The sequence below is a fragment of the Episyrphus balteatus genome, chromosome 1, assembly GCF_945859705.1.
Source record: "Episyrphus balteatus chromosome 1, idEpiBalt1.1, whole genome shotgun sequence".
Lineage (NCBI taxonomy): Eukaryota > Metazoa > Arthropoda > Insecta > Diptera > Syrphidae > Episyrphus > Episyrphus balteatus.
In genome coordinates this window covers 118,169,927-118,188,839 of record NC_079134.1, presented here as the reverse complement: position 1 = coordinate 118,188,839, position 18,913 = coordinate 118,169,927, and the positions used below count along the sequence as shown (strand labels likewise).

At 32.7% G+C, this 18,913-nt stretch overlaps 1 protein-coding gene and 1 long non-coding RNA gene across 6 annotated transcripts in view; both read left to right on the top strand.

The window, feature by feature from the left end:
• Window positions 1-2,549, top strand: part of LOC129915090 (obscurin) — a 52,274-nt gene extending 49,725 nt beyond the window's left edge. For all 5 annotated transcript variants that reach the window (XM_055994580.1, XM_055994560.1, XM_055994572.1 and 2 more), the window contains 3 exons: window positions 121-1,769; window positions 1,829-1,934; window positions 2,229-2,549. In XM_055994580.1, coding sequence (XP_055850555.1) covers window positions 121-1,769; window positions 1,829-1,934; window positions 2,229-2,369 — 1,896 coding nt within the window. In that variant the 3' untranslated portion in view covers window positions 2,370-2,549. The remainder of the gene's footprint in view (window positions 1-120; window positions 1,770-1,828; window positions 1,935-2,228) is intronic.
• A 5,016-nt stretch (window positions 2,550-7,565) lies between these two features.
• LOC129905593 (uncharacterized) lies at window positions 7,566-11,657 on the top strand. Its single transcript, XR_008770620.1, has 3 exons — window positions 7,566-8,819; window positions 10,592-10,711; window positions 10,776-11,657. It is a non-coding gene; the product is annotated as an uncharacterized LOC129905593 (long non-coding RNA).
• Window positions 11,658-18,913: the final 7,256 nt, after the last annotated feature.

Below are 18,913 nucleotides of genomic sequence, written 5' to 3'. Positions count from 1 at the left end.
TACGAAATAAAAAGAGTTAAAAAAATAAATAAAATGCAAAATATTAGTGTTTAAATCATCTTAATTTTTTCCAATTTATTGATTTAATAACACATTTTCATGTTTCTTTTACATATAAAGTTACCTGTCATAAGAGAAAGAAGGCGCTTCACAGACATAATGGACGAAGAAATCGATGATGAACGTAAAAGCCGAATTGGTTCTTATACCGTTAATGAATCTTACTCCATTCGACGTTTAAGAACTGAACTTGGACCTAGACTTGATCAATATGCTGAAGCAGATGCCCTTATTGAAAGTCAAAGAGAAGGCAATCCACCATTCTTTAGGGAGAAACCCCAAACTCTTGCCGTAACCGACAGTAAACCTGCATATCTTCATTGCTTTGCTGTAGGTGATCCAAAACCGTCCATACAATGGTTCAAAAACGATATGGTTATAACAGAAAACAAACGTATAAAAATAGTTTCTGACGAAGACGGCCGTTCAATTCTGAAATTCGAACCCGCAAGCCTCTATGATGTTGGAATTTATAAGGCTGTTGCAAGAAATAGGGTTGGTCAAACCACTGCTCGTTGTCGTGTGGTTATGGCAAGCTTACCAAACCCACCAGACTCTCCAGAAGTGTCATCAGTAAGTTCTACAGAAGTTCTTCTTCGTTGGAAACAACCACGTTCCGATGGAAACTCTGCTGTTCTTTGTTACAGTCTACAATACAAGCACGGTGCAAGTGAACAATGGACAACTGTAGCTGACAACATTGATCACGAATTTTATCTAGTTCATGGCCTGCAGCCCCATGAAAATTATCATTTCAGACTTGCTTCCAGAAACCAAATTGGATGGAGTGAAATGGGAATACCTACACACGTAAGAACATCGGGAGATGAGGCTCCCAAAATAACTATAACCAAAGCTATGAAGCATCTGCAACAACTTACAGAAAGTGGCCATGAAATTGTTTCCGAAGAAAGAAAAGTCCACGTAGACTATCAACTGGAACGTGAATCCCTCAGTTGGATAACCGACTCTGACATAAGTGATAAATACAGCTTTATTTCCGAAATTCATCGAGGTAAATTCAGTACTGTTGTTAAGGGAATTCAAAAATCGACAAATGCCATGATTGTGGGTAAGATCTTCGAAGTCGATAAAAACAACGAAAATGCTATTCAAAACGAGTTCGAACATTTGAGAACTCTTCGTCATGAACGGATAGCTTCTCTATTTGCTGCATACAGCCCTCCAAATCTACCAATTAAAATATTTATTATGGAGAAACTTCAGGGTGCTGATATTCTAAATTATTTCAGCAGTAGACACGAATACACAGAGCAAATGGTTGCAACTGTTATAACACAGCTTTTAGATGCATTACAATACCTTCACTGGAGAGGTTTTTGCCACCTTGACATTCAACCCGACAATATTGTCATGGCAACTGTGCGTTCAGTGCAGATTAAGCTCGTAGATTTCGGATCATCAAGGAAAATCTCAAAACTAGGTGGTACTGTTCCTGTTTGTGGACTTCTCGACTATCAATCTCCAGAAATGATAAATGAAGAATTTGTAATGCCTCAAAGCGATATTTGGTCGGTGGGAGTTTTAACTTACATCCTTTTATCTGGGTCGAGTCCGTTTAGAGGAAATGACGATACTGAAACCCGGCAGAATATTACATTTGTTCGTTATCGTTTTGAAAATTTGTATAGTGAAGTTACCCCAGAAGCGACACGGTTCATTATGTTCTTGTTTAAGCGAAACCCAAGGTATTTGATTTGAATAAAAGCCAGCTTAGAATAATTTGCAATAATTAATTTTTTTACAGCAAACGTCCTTACTCTGAGGAATGTCTTGAACACAGGTGGTTGGCTGCATCGGAATACATGAACAAGAAGCGTGAGAGATCTGTATTCCTTGGAAATAGACTAAAGGTAAAAGCGTTTTGTTATAAATATTTGCACTGTTCAATGGGATCCTTAAACACCCTACAAGTCCCAAAAATGTGCATTTGATAGGTCTTATTTGGCCTTAACCTTTTTTTTTTGTTTAATTTTACACATTTCATTCTTCTTTTAAAGTCCAATAAATAAGAAAAACTTATATATTTTTTCGGATTCTGAAAGTAATATTTTTCAAAATCGTTCTTTATTTTGAACTCTATCCTACGAAAAATTCTTTTTCTTAAAATGTTAGCTACTTATTCTTATTTTATTTCTCTGTTTTAGGAATTCTCTGATGCCTACCACGCTGAAAAAGATGCAGAGGCATCTTCTTCGGAAAACCTGGCTGCATTGGGTAGTGGACCCACACCAAGACAACTTTTAAGATCTAATAGTATCCAAGATGAGTTGATGACAACCTTTTAAAACAGACTTATTTTCGTGCGTTTAATGAAAAAGCTGTTTTGATGTGCAAATCAAACAATGTAACGAAAAACTGTGAAAACAAAAATATTAATGATTTTATTTTAACTTTTAATAATTATAATTGGCTCATAATTCTTTTTTTTTTTCTGAAAATTAAAATACAAATGTTAAACTATTTAATGTTCGACTTTTTAATTGCACATTCCTAAAATCAGGAATAAATACGAACTACTCAGTTCTGAATGCTCGACACATCGAAAAAAACACATGAAACACCTACACCAGTATGTTCACCAGAATGTCTTATAAAATGATAACCTAACCGTTTTAGATAGGTATCCTATGTAACAGGTTTGTTTGGGTACCGAAGATCTTTGCTGGTATGCTGGTCGCTACTGTAGCTCGTCGGTGGGTGTGGTTCTTTGATCTTCAACCTTATTACAAAAAAATAAATATCATACCAGTCTAATGTATCTTTAGATGTTGAAGATACGCGAGACAATTTTCTCACCCTCCCTTCCATAGTCGCCGTACTCGCCTAGACGACCCTTAAAATTGGCATCTTCTTATCTTCAGTACTTCCTCCTACTTACTTTGTCCCCCCCATCTCTTTATGTTAAAACTTACTCCATCTTCATTCTTTTAACTTTTCAGATTTCATTTAAAGAAAAATAAATAGTTTTGCATTTCATTAAGATCATCATTTTATTCTAAGTTTATCATTATCAAAATTATTTAATATTAATGCAAATTTCAATAATTTTAGTTATATTTTATTTGTATGCAATGTTATCGAAATTAAAGACAAATAATTTTATGATACTAAATCGAATTCAGTAAATACGTTTTTAGATTTGGTTCAAAGAAATAGTTATTAGCGATTATAACGTCTTCGTATTTATTATAAATTTTAGATTTTTATTCTTATTTTAGTTTTATGTTAATTCAATTAATTAATCATTAATCCCCTACCCACAAAACCCTTTTGAATAGCTTTATTATTTTAAGATAGATATAAGTATATAATTTAATATAAGTTTTATTTTTAATATATATGTATTTTTTAATCAAACTCACCCTTTTATATCCTGATGAAGTGATCACTGCAGCAGAAGTTGACGTGAGGACTTTTGGTATTTTTAGTTCTTATTTCCACAATATATTAATATGTATATACTTAAAATTGTTCTTTAAAACACTATTCAAATGTATATATATCTTTAGACCCGGTTCGTGTTATAATTGTTTAAAACAACTTCTTTTGTTACCGTCACTGTTAGCGTATGGCCGATTCGAATTAGGTATTTTAATTATTTAAACTTTAAAATTTAAGTATCAACAAAAGCTTAATTACTTTGATTAAAAAAATTTACTTTAAATAAAAAAATGCAATAAAAAAATTATTGGTTGGTTCCACACTGGAATTGAACTTGAGTTCTCTGGTACTATAGACTGCTAGTAGGGCGTATTAGCCACCTGAACTATAGTGGGTTCCTTCTGGGTTAACTTAATTTTCCTTGTAACTTCGTATAGTTTTCTTCTTGTAGGTTTCTTTATCAAGCCAATTTTTCTAGATATGGAATTGAGGCGGTCTATATAATTAAACAAAACCGCCTAGAAAAAATACCCTTGTTAATAATTTTTCTAGTATTTTCACTACACTATATTCGAGCTTACCTCAAATAAATTGATATTCAGTTTATATCAATTAACTATTTCTTTTGTTCTTAATCTAACTCTGCTTTGCTTTCGTTAGCACTTATGAAATTTATAAGTAAAGTATTATAAAAGTTAACACTTATAAAATTAACTTATGTAAATTAAAAAATGTAAAATGATCGTTATTTTCGAGTGGAGTTTAGTCGTCTCGACACTTTGAACTTGGTATATCAAGTGAATCTTTGTCTATCCTAAATTTCCTGTAAAGCATAGAACCTTCTTTGTTCGTTATTTAAATACATAACTTAAGATCTACTTTCTTTGTTGAACAACCTTCTTTTGTTCAACTCTATTATCGGTATTTATGTGGCAAAATACCTTATAAGGTATCATCATTCCCAAGTTGCATATCCCTCCCACATAAAGATTCAACAAAAGTTGCTAAGAATAATTAGCAACAAAAATCTTGGATACAAATCTGCAACATCTTATACTTCCTAAACATACCTTATTCCATTCCCCCAATATCCCAAATTTCATTCTCGGAACATACTAAATTTCTTTTCATTCCTTGTTCCATTTCGTACTATTTTTATCCCTTCCCCTTTTTATTCCCAAATTTAAGTTTATTCGAAATGAAATGGTGCATGTTTTGGTCAACTCGTGAGTTCTTTATTTATTAATAATAAATTAATTTAAAGCTTTTTGGATAATAATTGTAGTTTTAATTATATTTGAAATTGGTTACAGGGCTATGCTGGTTTCCGACAAATACTTGTTGGAAACAATGCATATGAACCCACGTACGTACGAGATTTTGAACATCGGAAAAGTTATCAAATGTTTACTTTAACAGTGATTTTTAAATACTCTTGCATAGTGCTAAAGAAGTGATACTTCAACTTTTGCTAAAACAAATTCAAAAACAAAATTCAATAAAATATAAAAATAATAAATAAAAAAATAAAAAAATGGCTGTAAAAAAAATTGGTGCGTAGTATTATCATATACCCTCTTGTGCTAAAAGGAGAAAGTATGACTCAATGTGTAAGAAAAGAATTAAAATGTACGGTTACTATTTTGTTTATACAAAATTAACCTTACTTCGAAACGGATTATAACTGAAAAGTGAAATGACTGAAAATGAAATGACAGTTCAGTCTTGTTTACATTTTCTGTAAACAATATGATTTTTATTTGGATTAACTATTTGCGAGTACGGCTAAATTTGCTTAAAGAAAAAGTCGCATCTTTCAACTAACGTGGGAGCCGTACCTTACGCCCTGTTGTCTCGTGCCGGGCAAAGTTCTAACTTTCTATCAGATAAGTTCTATAAATTCATTCTGATTTTACGCTTGATACTTTGTGGTTTGTTTTTGTTTACTTTTTCTTTCAGGTTATTGACGTATATCTTTCGAGTGATATACTCCTATGTATTTACCTTCACGCGTTTCAAGTTCGTATAAACAAGTCCCTACAACTTTACGGATTCTGGACTTAAGGAATTTTGGCAATAATTTTGCGTTGATGCCTTTAGCAAAATTGCTTTGGGCAAAATTACGGTGAAACACCTCTTGACCCACTACACAACTTACTGGATTGGAACGTAAATTGTAAGTTTTTTTCGATTTTAAATGTGCTTTCTTTAAATTTTCAGCTACTTTCTGTCTTGATAGCACTATTTTAGCCTCCTTTGGGGTAGTTAGTAATTCGGGATCCGCGAGTGCTTTTAGATTTCGTATTATTTTATAAGTTGATCCGTGTACTACCATGTTTTGGCCAAACAGTGCAAAATATGGTTGACATCCTATAGAATCATGGACATCTGAACGCAACGAACAAGCAATGCTTGACAAATGAATATCCCAATCGTTTTGGTCTTCGGAAATACAAATTCTTAATTTGCTTAAAACATTTCGGTTTACTCTTTCTGAGTTATTGGCCTGCGGAGAATATAAAGCCGTTTTCTGTTGTTTAACTCCATAGATATTTAAAAACGATTGAAATTCTTTAGACACAAATTGTTGACCGTTGTCAGAATGTATCATTTCCGGAGTTCCGAATTGATGAAAAATGTCTCCTTCTAAAAACTGAATTATTTTTGAAGACGTGGCTTTTGAAAGTGCTTTCAAGAAAACAAATTTGCTGAAATGATCTAATACAATTAAGACATAAACGTTTCCCCGTTTGGTTCGAGGATAGGGGCCTAATAAATCTATGAAAAGTCTTTGCATAGGTCTTTCGGTTACTATTTGATTTACGATAGGAGTGCGCAATGTTACGTTTGGAGCTTTGACTGTTTTACAAGTCTCACATAAACTCACATACTGTTTTATATCTATAGCCATTTTTGGCCAATAGTACTTTTCGCGAATTCTTTCGTATGTTTTGCTGAAACCACTATGCAAACACAGCTTACTATCGTGAGCTGATTCTATCACCTGTCGAGTTAATGTTTCTGGCAACCAAAGTCGCCAAAGTGAATCTTCTTCACCCACCTCTCCAGTTCTAAAACGCACTCTCCTGTACACATATTTTCCAGATACTGTCAAGTCCGGAAGTAACTCTTGCTCCGCGAGGATGTTCTCTCTCAACTTGGAATATTGTTCGGAATCAAAATCTTCTGACTCTAAATCTACTTCTTCTGCAACTGAAGTAATAGAAATCTCATCGCAACTTTCTCCTAGTACAGGTAACAGAATTGAAATACCATCCATGTCTACTCTAGATAAAGTATCGGGTACTACGTTGAGAGATCCTTTTCGGTGTTCTATATCGAAACGAAAACCTTGTAGCTCTAAGCTCCATCTAGCTAACCGTCCACTCAAGTCTTTCAGTGACATTAGCCACTTCAGGCTTGCGTGATCAGTTATCACACGAAAAGGTAATCCCTCAACATATGCTCGAAACTTTCTTATGCTTAAGACCGCAGCAAGACATTCCAACTCTGTTACCGTATAGTTCCTTTGGGCTTTGTTGAGCTTTTTAGACATATATGCTATGGGTTTCTCATTTCCATCCTCATCCAGTTGAAAGAGAACACCCCCAATGCCTTCCGAAGAAGCGTCACATTGAATCGTAAAAGGCTTTTTAAAATCTGGTTGGTTTAATACCGGTGCTGACCAAAGAGCTTCTCTTAACTTGTTAAAAGCTTCTAAAGCTTTAGGACTGAGTTCAAACTTCTTTTTCTTAAAACAATCCGACAACGGTGCTGCTAAATCAGAATAGTTTTTGATAAAGCGACGATACCATCCAGTCAGTCCTAAGAATCGTCGAACTTGTCTTTGAGACTTGGGAATGGGAAAATTTACCATCGCTTCAATCTTATCTGGATCAGTTTTTAAAGTCCCATGTCCTACTATATATCCAAGATACTTTATCTCCCGCATGCAAAACTTACTCTTATCGAGATTTATGGTAAGATTAGCCCTGCGAAGACACGATGCTACTTCTTTCAATATACTCAAATGACTTTCAAAATCTTCAGTGCAAACTAACAAATCATCTAGATATAAAAAAACTTGATGTCTTAGACGTGATGGTATAACCTTATCAAGGGTACGACACAACGTCTGCGCTGCATTGCTCAGTCCAAATGGCATCACTTTGAATTGGTAAAGTGGCTTACCTGGGACTGCAAAGGCTGTTTTTGGCCGCGACTTTTCTTCTAATGGTATTTGCCAATATGCGTCCTTGAGATCAATGCCTGAGATGTAGTGTGTATCCTTTATTCGGCTCAATAGACCATCAATGTGCGGCATGGGGTACGCATCTTTTACTGTGACTGCATTTACCTTACGAAAGTCTAAACACAATCTAACTTTGCCAGGCTTTCTTACCAAAACCAATGGGCAACACCATGGAGAATTACACTCCTCAATAACCCCAAGCTCTAACATGCGGTCTAATTCTTTATAAACTTCCTCTTGTCGGACGGGAGACAATGGGTAGTGTCTTGATTTGATTGGTGCCGCTTCACCAGTATCAATGACGTGAATGCCAACGTGAGTTTTTCCTAGACCCAGTTCGACAAAATTCGGGAACAACTTTTTTGTTGCCTCTAACTGCATTTTCTGTTCTGGGGAAAGTTCAATTAATTTTGCTTCATCTTTAATATTAACCTCTTTTTCATCGTCATCGACATTAGCTTGTATTTCACCGATTTGAGGTAATAAATTAAACTCCCTCCAGAAGTTCATGCCTAAATAAAGTGTCTGGGTGAGGTTTGGGACCAGGTAGAAAGTAAGATTTTTAGAAACACCATTATATTTTGTGGATATTTTACAAAATCCAATTATATTATGAGCTTTTCCGTCTGCGGTGCTAACTTTATTTTCGTAAGATGTTACCTTTACTCCTATTCGCTTTACTAAATCCAAGCACTCTTTGCCTAGTACTGAAATTGATGCACCGCTATCCAATAATCCGAAAATAGATTCATTTTCTAGTAAAACGTTGGCGTACATTCTACCATCTGATTCAGAAGAAATAATTGAATCAAGAATTAGTTTTCTAACTTTCCTTCTGTTCCTATACCTATTCCTACATTTTTGAACTTTTTTATCAACTAAACTTTGTTTTGTTCCCATTATTCTAGCACGCGCTTTTTCATAAGTCATTTTTCTATCGTGAAGAGACTTCAGATCATAAGTGTGGACTGGGTGACTAGAAATTTCCGGAGGTACTTCACGCTTGAGAACCTTGGTTGGATTGGACTCTACCTTACTGTCTTTTTCTTCTAACAATTGGGAATTTTCTCCTTGGTCTTGTTGAGAGCAGGAGTTATCAGAGGTAAGTTGTTTCTTAGTTTGTTTCTTTATTGCTTGGAAGGGTCTGGATTGGTTTTCGGGGGACGACTTTCCCAACCCTTCTTGTCGTCCCGTCGAGAGTTTCCCGCATGTTTTGGACATTCAAGTGTGGTTACACCTTTTGCTCCGCAAAAATAACAAAACAAATTACGGGTGTGTGAAGGACAGTATAAGTATGAATGTCCTTTTCCATCGCAATTATGACAAGAATAATTTGAAGCTGTTCCTACCCTACCTTGATGCAAAAAAGCTGCGATCTCTTCATCTTCTACGTCATGCTGCTTTGTTTCTTCTTCCAAAGCTAGTTCATGAACAACTTTGGGAGAAGAAAATCGTTTTGCCAAAAATCTTTCGGCTTCCCTAGCCTTTATTCTCAATTGTTCCATTGTTTTGACATCTGCAGCCAACAACATTTCTCCTAACTTATCCTTCGCATTATTTCGAATAACGTCTACTAATTTTCTGCTATCGAATGGTTCTTTCATGCGATCATTGATCTTAACAATGGCATTATAAAACTCATCGAACGACTCTTTATATCCCTGCTTGCGAGTGAGCAACCGCATATAAATTTCTACATCACTTTCCGGGCGTTCAAACTCTTTACGCATCTCAGATTTCACTTCTGCAAGTTTCGCATCTGGTCTCTTACGTAAATACCTCCAAAACCACTCATTAGCTTTACCATTGAGTAATGACTGAAAATAAGGTTTTATTTGCTCATCTGTATACCCTGACGAAACCTGCAAATAATCCACTTGAAATAAAAAATCGGAGATATTGCTAGTGCCATCGTATTTAATATGCCATGTATCTATACGGCACCTAACTGAAGCATTTGAGTTATTTAATGATAAAGCATTAAATTCCCTTTGCAGCGGAGAAGTAAATTGCTGTGCGAAATGTTCACCTACAGACGTTTGAGGATTGCTTTTCGCAAAATTGTCTAACCGCTGATTTACACTATCCATAAATTGTTTCATTTGCTCAAAAACACGCATTTGGTTATCGAGTAGACTCCTTTCCACCCTATCAGCGAAATCATCACGTTCAAACCTACCAGGACCCTGGACTGTGTTAGAAGTTCCTGCTCCAGGAGGGACAACCTGTTCTGTCCGGGCAGGATCTATTCCATTTTCAAAAGTTTTATTCGCTAAGTCTACTTCTGACTGTACACTTTCGTTCGCCTCCGAAGGTTCTACTGAACCATTAACATTAGACATGTCGGCACTATAATCCGAAATAATTGAGTTTAATTCTCTGGAAAAATCTACCGATTGATCTAAATTAAACCTATCTATGGTGTTGTTAAAACGCCGTACAAAACTTTCGAACCTAGCTTCTGATATAGCTCGAAGATTTCCCCAACTACTGCCTAACAAACTTTTTTTCGGGTTGTTTTGGCTCATACTCTTGAGCTCTAAACCGACTCACAAAAGCTTTCTCTTGAATAAATTCAAGCTCTAATCTATTAAATGTTTGAAAACAAAGTATAAAAACTATTTCTATTTTGAACTCCAACAGCTTATCTGGATACCAGAACTTCAAAATTCTATCCAGTCGACTCAAACCAAAAAAATAAAAAATAAAAAAAAACAATTCGATTTTTAAAATAATTTAACTTGGGTTAAAAAAAACGAATTTTAATCAGGAAAATATAAATTTCACTTTTAAAATTGTATTTGGCTTTTCAAAAAAATAAAAATTTAATTAAATAATAAACTCTGTTTAATAAAAACTATATTTCAATTTCAGAAACTTTTCATAAATTGTTAAAGAGATGAGGGTGACTAAACTATAAAAGGACTGAAGACCTAAGAATGAGAAGATGCCGTAGTCTTCTGAGCCAAGATAAAAAAATTAAATAAACTAGTGGTAACTCTGAATCTAAAACTAATTTTGAAATTACTTTTATTAAATTAAATTTTCTTTTCCTTAGGACAACAACAGACAACTTTTCATCTGAGAAGACTCTAAGAAAAATAAAATAAAAGGATCTACTGAGAATCAGCTGAAAGGACTTTCGAGAACGCTCCCGCATTACGAGTCTTCTTCCAACCTACATCTCCAAGCAAGGGCTAAATTGTTCGGCTTTGTGAATACCTTAATAGATTTTCCACAGACTCAAACTGTTAAGCCTTTCTTGTATTTTAAATGTTTTTGGTGTGAATTACCATGTGGCAACGCGATACCGAAACCATACCATCAGTCATCGGGACTCACAGGCAGACATCACCAAATATTATAAAAATTAAGCAAAGTTAAAAAAAAACTAAAAAAATCAAAAAATAAAAAAATTTAAATTTAAACTAAACTGCAATCAAATCTTGAAGTGGCTCAAAAATCTTGGCCTCACTATTTCGCAATAGTGGGCAACAATCACGTTGGGCGCCATTTTGTAACAGGTTTGTTTGGGTACCGAAGATCTTTGCTGGTATGCTGGTCGCTACTGTAGCTCGTCGGTGGGTGTGGTTCTTTGATCTTCAACCTTATTACAAAAAAATAAATATCATACCAGTCTAATGTATCTTTAGATGTTGAAGATACGCGAGACAATTTTCTCACCCTCCCTTCCATAGTCGCCGTACTCGCCTAGACGACCCTTAAAATTGGCATCTTCTTATCTTCAGTACTTCCTCCTACTTACTTTGTCCCCCCCATCTCTTTATGTTAAAACTTACTCCATCTTCATTCTTTTAACTTTTCAGATTTCATTTAAAGAAAAATAAATAGTTTTGCATTTCATTAAGATCATCATTTTATTCTAAGTTTATCATTATCAAAATTATTTAATATTAATGCAAATTTCAATAATTTTAGTTATATTTTATTTGTATGCAATGTTATCGAAATTAAAGACAAATAATTTTATGATACTAAATCGAATTCAGTAAATACGTTTTTAGATTTGGTTCAAAGAAATAGTTATTAGCGATTATAACGTCTTCGTATTTATTATAAATTTTAGATTTTTATTCTTATTTTAGTTTTATGTTAATTCAATTAATTAATCATTAATCCCCTACCCACAAAACCCTTTTGAATAGCTTTATTATTTTAAGATAGATATAAGTATATAATTTAATATAAGTTTTATTTTTAATATATATGTATTTTTTAATCAAACTCACCCTTTTATATCCTGATGAAGTGATCACTGCAGCAGAAGTTGACGTGAGGACTTTCGGTATTTTTAGTTCTTATTTCCACAATATATTAATATGTATATACTTAAAATTGTTCTTTAAAACACTATTCAAATGTATATATATCTTTAGACCCGGTTCGTGTTATAATTGTTTAAAACAACTTCTTTTGTTACCGTCACTGTTAGCGTATGGCCGATTCGAATTAGGTATTTTAATTATTTAAACTTTAAAATTTAAGTATCAACAAAAGCTTAATTACTTTGATTAAAAAAATTTACTTTAAATAAAAAAATGCAATAAAAAAATTATTGGTTGGTTCCACACTGGAATTGAACTTGAGTTCTCTGGTACTATAGACTGCTAGTAGGGCGTATTAGCCACCTGAACTATAGTGGGTTCCTTCTGGGTTAACTTAATTTTCCTTGTAACTTCGTATAGTTTTCTTCTTGTAGGTTTCTTTATCAAGCCAATTTTTCTAGATATGGAATTGAGGCGGTCTATATAATTAAACAAAACCGCCTAGAAAAAATACCCTTGTTAATAATTTTTCTAGTATTTTCACTACACTATATTCGAGCTTACCTCAAATAAATTGATATTCAGTTTATATCAATTAACTATTTCTTTTGTTCTTAATCTAACTCTGCTTTGCTTTCGTTAGCACTTATGAAATTTATAAGTAAAGTATTATAAAAGTTAACACTTATAAAATTAACTTATGTAAATTAAAAAATGTAAAATGATCGTTATTTTCGAGTGGAGTTTAGTCGTCTCGACACTTTGAACTTGGTATATCAAGTGAATCTTTGTCTATCCTAAATTTCCTGTAAAGCATAGAACCTTCTTTGTTCGTTATTTAAATACATAACTTAAGATCTACTTTCTTTGTTGAACAACCTTCTTTTGTTCAACTCTATTATCGGTATTTATGTGGCAAAATACCTTATAAGGTATCATCATTCCCAAGTTGCATATCCCTCCCACATAAAGATTCAACAAAAGTTGCTAAGAATAATTAGCAACAAAAATCTTGGATACAAATCTGCAACATCTTATACTTCCTAAACATACCTTATTCCATTCCCCCAATATCCCAAATTTCATTCTCGGAACATACTAAATTTCTTTTCATTCCTTGTTCCATTTCGTACTATTTTTATCCCTTCCCCTTTTTATTCCCAAATTTAAGTTTATTCGAAATGAAATGGTGCATGTTTTGGTCAACTCGTGAGTTCTTTATTTATTAATAATAAATTAATTTAAAGCTTTTTGGATAATAATTGTAGTTTTAATTATATTTGAAATTGGTTACACCTAGTGTGTTCATTTGGGCGTATACTTACTATTTTTTTTTTTAAACGTGATCGTCTTTGATTTGCTCTCCGCAACTGAATTGCTATTAGTCTCTGAGCCGGCAGCAGATTTCTTGCGCGAGAGATAACTGATTTACATATATAAATAGAGCGATTACAAATACATATCGTCGGCCTCATAAGGAAACCTCGTAACTCCCAAAATCAAAATTTTACTGGAGAGACAAAAGAGTAAAGAAACAAAATTTGAATTTAAGTCTATTTAGAAAAAAGGTGGAGTTGCGAGGTTTCCTTATGAGACCGACGATATGTAAGTCGGCTTGTATCGGTGCTGATTCTAAGAAAAAGTTCAATAACACTGCAGTTTTTTAAAAGATTATGGAACCAAAAACAATGTCATCAGCGTAGGTATCAGCCATTTCAGGCTTATCCATTCTTTACCGGACACCCTGTTTAAATGCTTTTGAGAAGAATTCAGAACTGAAAAAAAACGTTTCTATGACAGGTACCGTTAATAATGACTTTAAAAAAAAACTTGAAAAACTCTCTTAAAAAAAACTCGTAAAAAGAATTTTACAGAATATTATATTTTTTTAAAATTATATTACAGATACCGTTAGGTAAGGTGTTGAAAAAATTAATTTCAAAAAATTCTCTGTACAATTTCCAAAAATTTCTACTAGTGGAGTAACTAAAGCTCAAAAAATGGAAAAATTAGGGAACCCGGCCGAACAGCTCTGATTTTTCAATCATCAGTAACTAAAAATACTTTAACCTCTAAAGCTTAAAAATTGCCGCTATTGCCGTGTTGATTTTTTAATGGGGCTACCATGTCACATTTCACTCTAAGGCCGTGTGCGAATTGCGTTAAAATGTTGGTTAAAATTTGACGTTTGATTAAATTTTACCCAGCTGCGGAGCAGGGTAAAATTTGACACTAGTGGTTAAAATTTGACGTTTCTCAAGATAGAAAGATCAAGATAGAGTTGAAATTATTTTTGTTGTAATGCGTTGATATTTTAAGAAATGTTAAAGTGTTAATACAAAGTACTTCCTAAAATTTATTATTTATCTTGAAAAATTGAAAATTTACGAATTGTTTGTTTGTTTTTTATTTATTATATTTCTATTTTGTTGGCAGCTGGTGAACTATGAATTAGTGTTCGAAGACTGAATTAATAATTTCTTTTTGATCGTAATGAAGTGGAAGTTTATCGATACAAATAAAAAAAAAGTGTGTGAAATTGAGAATTTCTTTCATTTTCATACTAGAATATTTAACTTTATATATTTTCAGCTGGGTTTTGTTTAAAAAAATAATTAAATGAATATAAAAAAAACCATATTTTGGGGTAATTTTGTTTTATCTTGAGGGAATTTCAATCAAAGAAGTGCAAAAAAGAAAGTCCCATTTAACACATTTTAACCCAATTCGCACAACAAAAAAATAAATTTGATCCCTTTTTTTAACCAAACGTCAAAAATTTAATCGTGGTAGAAAATTTAATCAACATTTTAACGCAATTCGCACACGGCTTAAAGCTTCTTACATAATCTTAAAGGCCGTATGTGAATTGCGTTAAATAGTTAACACCGTGTAAAATTTTTGACACTATTGACTTGAATACAAAATTTTCAGCTGTTAAAAATTTATTGGGCTCTGGGACCTGGTTAAATTTTTTTTGCAGATGGTTTTTGTTTTTTTTTTTTTTTTTTTTTTTATTAAAAAGGAGTTTCATGGCAGAAAAGAGGCAGAAAAAATATTAAACAATAAGGCCCATTTGCTCATACTAGTCATAAATTCTAATCTTAGATAGGTGGAACATAGCTCTAAGGTTTTACTTAGTTTATTCTAAGTTTCTAAAAAATATTTATGTTTATCCTAGCAACGATTTACTTTCATGCGAGAAATCGCTGAGAACTTCAAATTAAAATGTCAAACGACACAAACGTCAGTTTATTTGAATTGTTTTTGAGCAATTTACCGGGAATAATTCAACAAATTTATTGTTTTGGCAATTTTAATTGCAGAAAAAAGTGTAAAATAGTGAAAGTGGCAATAAAAGTGTATTTAATTTAATAAAAAAAAGTATGAAAAGTGAAAATGTTGACTTATTGACTTTTTGCATAAAGTGGCTTTTACCTACAATTTCTCAAAAAGTGAAAAAGTACAAAAGTGAAAATTTTCAAACGCATTTTTGTAGCTTGGGCTAGAAAATTAAAACAAAAAATGCGGAAACTATATTTTTTTTTTGTATAAAAACAATTTGTTAAAGGTATAACCACAATGGCCTAAAAAGTGAAAAAGTGTGAAATTTACAGAGGTAAAAAATTTTTATTTCTTTGTAGCGCTATTTTGTTTTTGGGAAAACTACAAAAATTGTTAGAAGAGGTTTGTGTATTTTCATACTTGCAGGCAGCTGCTTGTGTAATCAATTTATATTGAGGAATTTGAATGAACAACAACAACTTGTGTGTGTTACCACCATTGTTTTTTAAACCAAAAAATAAGCTGGAAGGTATAAGGAAGAAAAAAGACGTTTTTGTTAGTTTTCCCTGAACCTCATAAGAAAAACGCTTTGCCATGCGGCGATAAAATATTAGTGACTTTTATTCAAAAATGTAAACGTCTAAAAGTGAAAACTTGGTAAAATGGTAAAGGAACTGTCAAAGTCAGCTATTACATGAAGCCTCAAGAGGCTTGACTCTTTTTTCGAATTTTCTTTTGATACACAGCCACACAAAAAAAAAAATAAAAGTTCTGACCTGGGGTTGCGACTAAGTTTTTCATATAGTTTTTCAGTTTTTGGGTCGCTGAAACCGAATCCGAAGTCCGTTTTGCCCCATCACGTCAGGTTTTCGAGATAACCTCAAAAAATGTCACGAAAACAAAAAAAAATTTTCTCTGATCTGGATGTGCGAATATGTTAATCATATAGTTTTTGGATCGCTGAATCCAATTTGGTTCGATAAAGCTTTACAGATGCAATTGTTGCTTCTTTAAAGCATTAAAGAAGCAAAATTGTTAGTAGGGCAGCCATACAAAAAAATATAAAAGTTCTGACCTGGGATTGCGACTAAATTTTTCATATAGTTTTTGGGTCGCTGAAACCGAATCCGAAGTCCGTTTTGCTCCATCACGTCAGGTTTTCGAGATAACCTCATAAAATGTCACGAAAACAAAAAAAATGTTTCTTTGATCTGGAATATGTTAATCATATAGTTTTTGGATCACTGAATCCAGATTCGAAGTCAATTTCGCCCTATCACGTCAGGTTTCTGAGATATCCTCAAAAAAATGTCAAAACCAAAAAAACTAAATTTGTTATCTGGGGTTGCATCTATGTTTTTCATATAGTTTTTGGGTTGCTAAAACCGAATTCGAACTCTATTTTTTCGTATCGAATTTTTTCTTTCATCTTTTTTCTCTTTTGCACTCTTGAGGCTTCATGTAATTGCTGACAAATTCTGATGTTCTTTCAAGAGAGAAAAGGACGAAAATAGATTTCATTGGTATCAAAAGTGTTTACAAAAGATGGGATTAGTAATAGACTCGATTTTAATAGAATTCGATTTTAACAAAAAAATTCATGGTAATATAACAAACATCTTACTTCTAAACTTAGATAACTAAAACAATGAAAGTTAACCATAGTTTACATGCGATCTTAGACAACGCACCAATGTGAACCCACCTTAATGTTTTTTGATTTTCGCTGAATGCTTTCATTCATTCATTCAGTCATGAATGACATTTTATTCCAGTCCATTGGAAGTTTTCCAACAAATATTTCCAGTTGTTTTTGTTTTGCTTTGTTGTTTTTTTTTTTGTTACTAAAATATCGAATTTTATTTTAATCAATTTACCTATTTCGGCTAATAAAAACTTTAAAAATTATGCATTCTGCACATCTAGGGAACATTTGCTTTTGGTCGGTATATAATTTATGCCCCTTCGGTTTTTGTGGGCCGCGTAGTTTGTACCACAAAATCGCGTTCGCCGTTTTATTATATGATGATGGTGATGATGATTAAATTGATAATTTATTTCGTTTTTTACAACATGCATACATTTTTCAAGCCGCGTTCATTCTGTTTTGGTCAATAAAATACTTTAAGTAAAACATAAAATCCTTAAGTTCTACTATTTCTTCCACCTAAGTTATGTCAAACTTAGAGCAATTTACGACACAATTTTAAGTTCGTGCAAACCACTATGTAGAATTTAAGGGTTTATGTTTCACATAAATATTTAAGACTCGTTTCAGCAAATGGGCCTAAGCCATACAGCCGAAATTTTTTTGTTCAATTCAATAGTGTCAAAAATTTTACACTGTGTTAACTATTTAACGCAATTCACACACGGCCTTACAATAAAAATTAAATTAGGAAGTCTGTCAAATTAATGAGAGTTGGGAGAGAATTCTCTCAGTAGAAAATAAAACTACGAAAGACTGCCAAAGAGTCTGGAACGAGTTAAACAGCATTAAGCCATAACTACAATGACCAGAGACCAGAAATAACAGTCAACCATTATTTTCATTCGGTTTCTCAAAAATAAAGGTTATCGGTTGAGATTTATTTTTTTAAATATCTCTCAATGGTTGATAGATTAACCGGTTTCGCTGAAAATAAATAAAAAATGGTCAATTCAAATGAAAATGTCGAATACGTCAAGAATGTCTTGATTTTGCAAAAATAAATATGAAAAGGATGTTTTTTCTTAGTTCATGTATTAAGGTCAACTAATAATAGACTCTCAAAGTTCTTAAGACTCAAGATTATATCGCTTTTCGTTTAAAATAAATGTAAAGACGAAAATGTCGACAAGCAAAACCAATGCAATTTCGAATGTTTTAGGAGATCGATGGTCTAATTAATACATTTGCATATGAGATTTATTTTTTTCTCTCAGCGATAAATCTCACTGGTTGACCGAAACATAAAAAAATACAAAATAGAGGTTTCTCTCAGACTTTGACAGAAATTTTTATTTTTTAAAAATAAAGGTTATTTTATTACCTTTATTGAAAATGGCAACAAATAAGAGTTTTAAGGAACCTTTCAAAAGGTTGAGATTTATTTCTGATCTCTGACAATGACCTAATAAGTGAAAAAGTGGGAAATTTACAAAAGTAAAAATGTTTTATTTCTTTCTAGCGCTATTTGTTTTTAAAAAAAAACTATCAAAATTGGTTTTTAAACCGAAAAATAAGCTTCATGCATCATTATTTTTAATTTTGTGGTCGGAAAACCTGTCACAAAATGAGTTTGAAAATTTTCACTTTTTGACTTTTTGCAAAAAGTGGCCGTTGTAGTTGTAGCTATACCTTTATACAACACAATTTCCTATTTTATGCGTAATTCGATAAACATTAACACATTTTTAGTGCAAAAAGCACATAAACGCTATTAAATTTTAAAATCACTACAATTTGATTTGTTTTCTTCTTTTACTTATTTGTTTGGCATTCTTCAAAACCACATGTATTTGGTTTGGGAAGCTCTTATTGCATTGGGTTAACATAATAAAGATGGCGACTAAAAGTCTGGAGAATATCTGTGACCACACAGTTAAAATCTATTACACAAAATCATTTAAATATGACAATCGA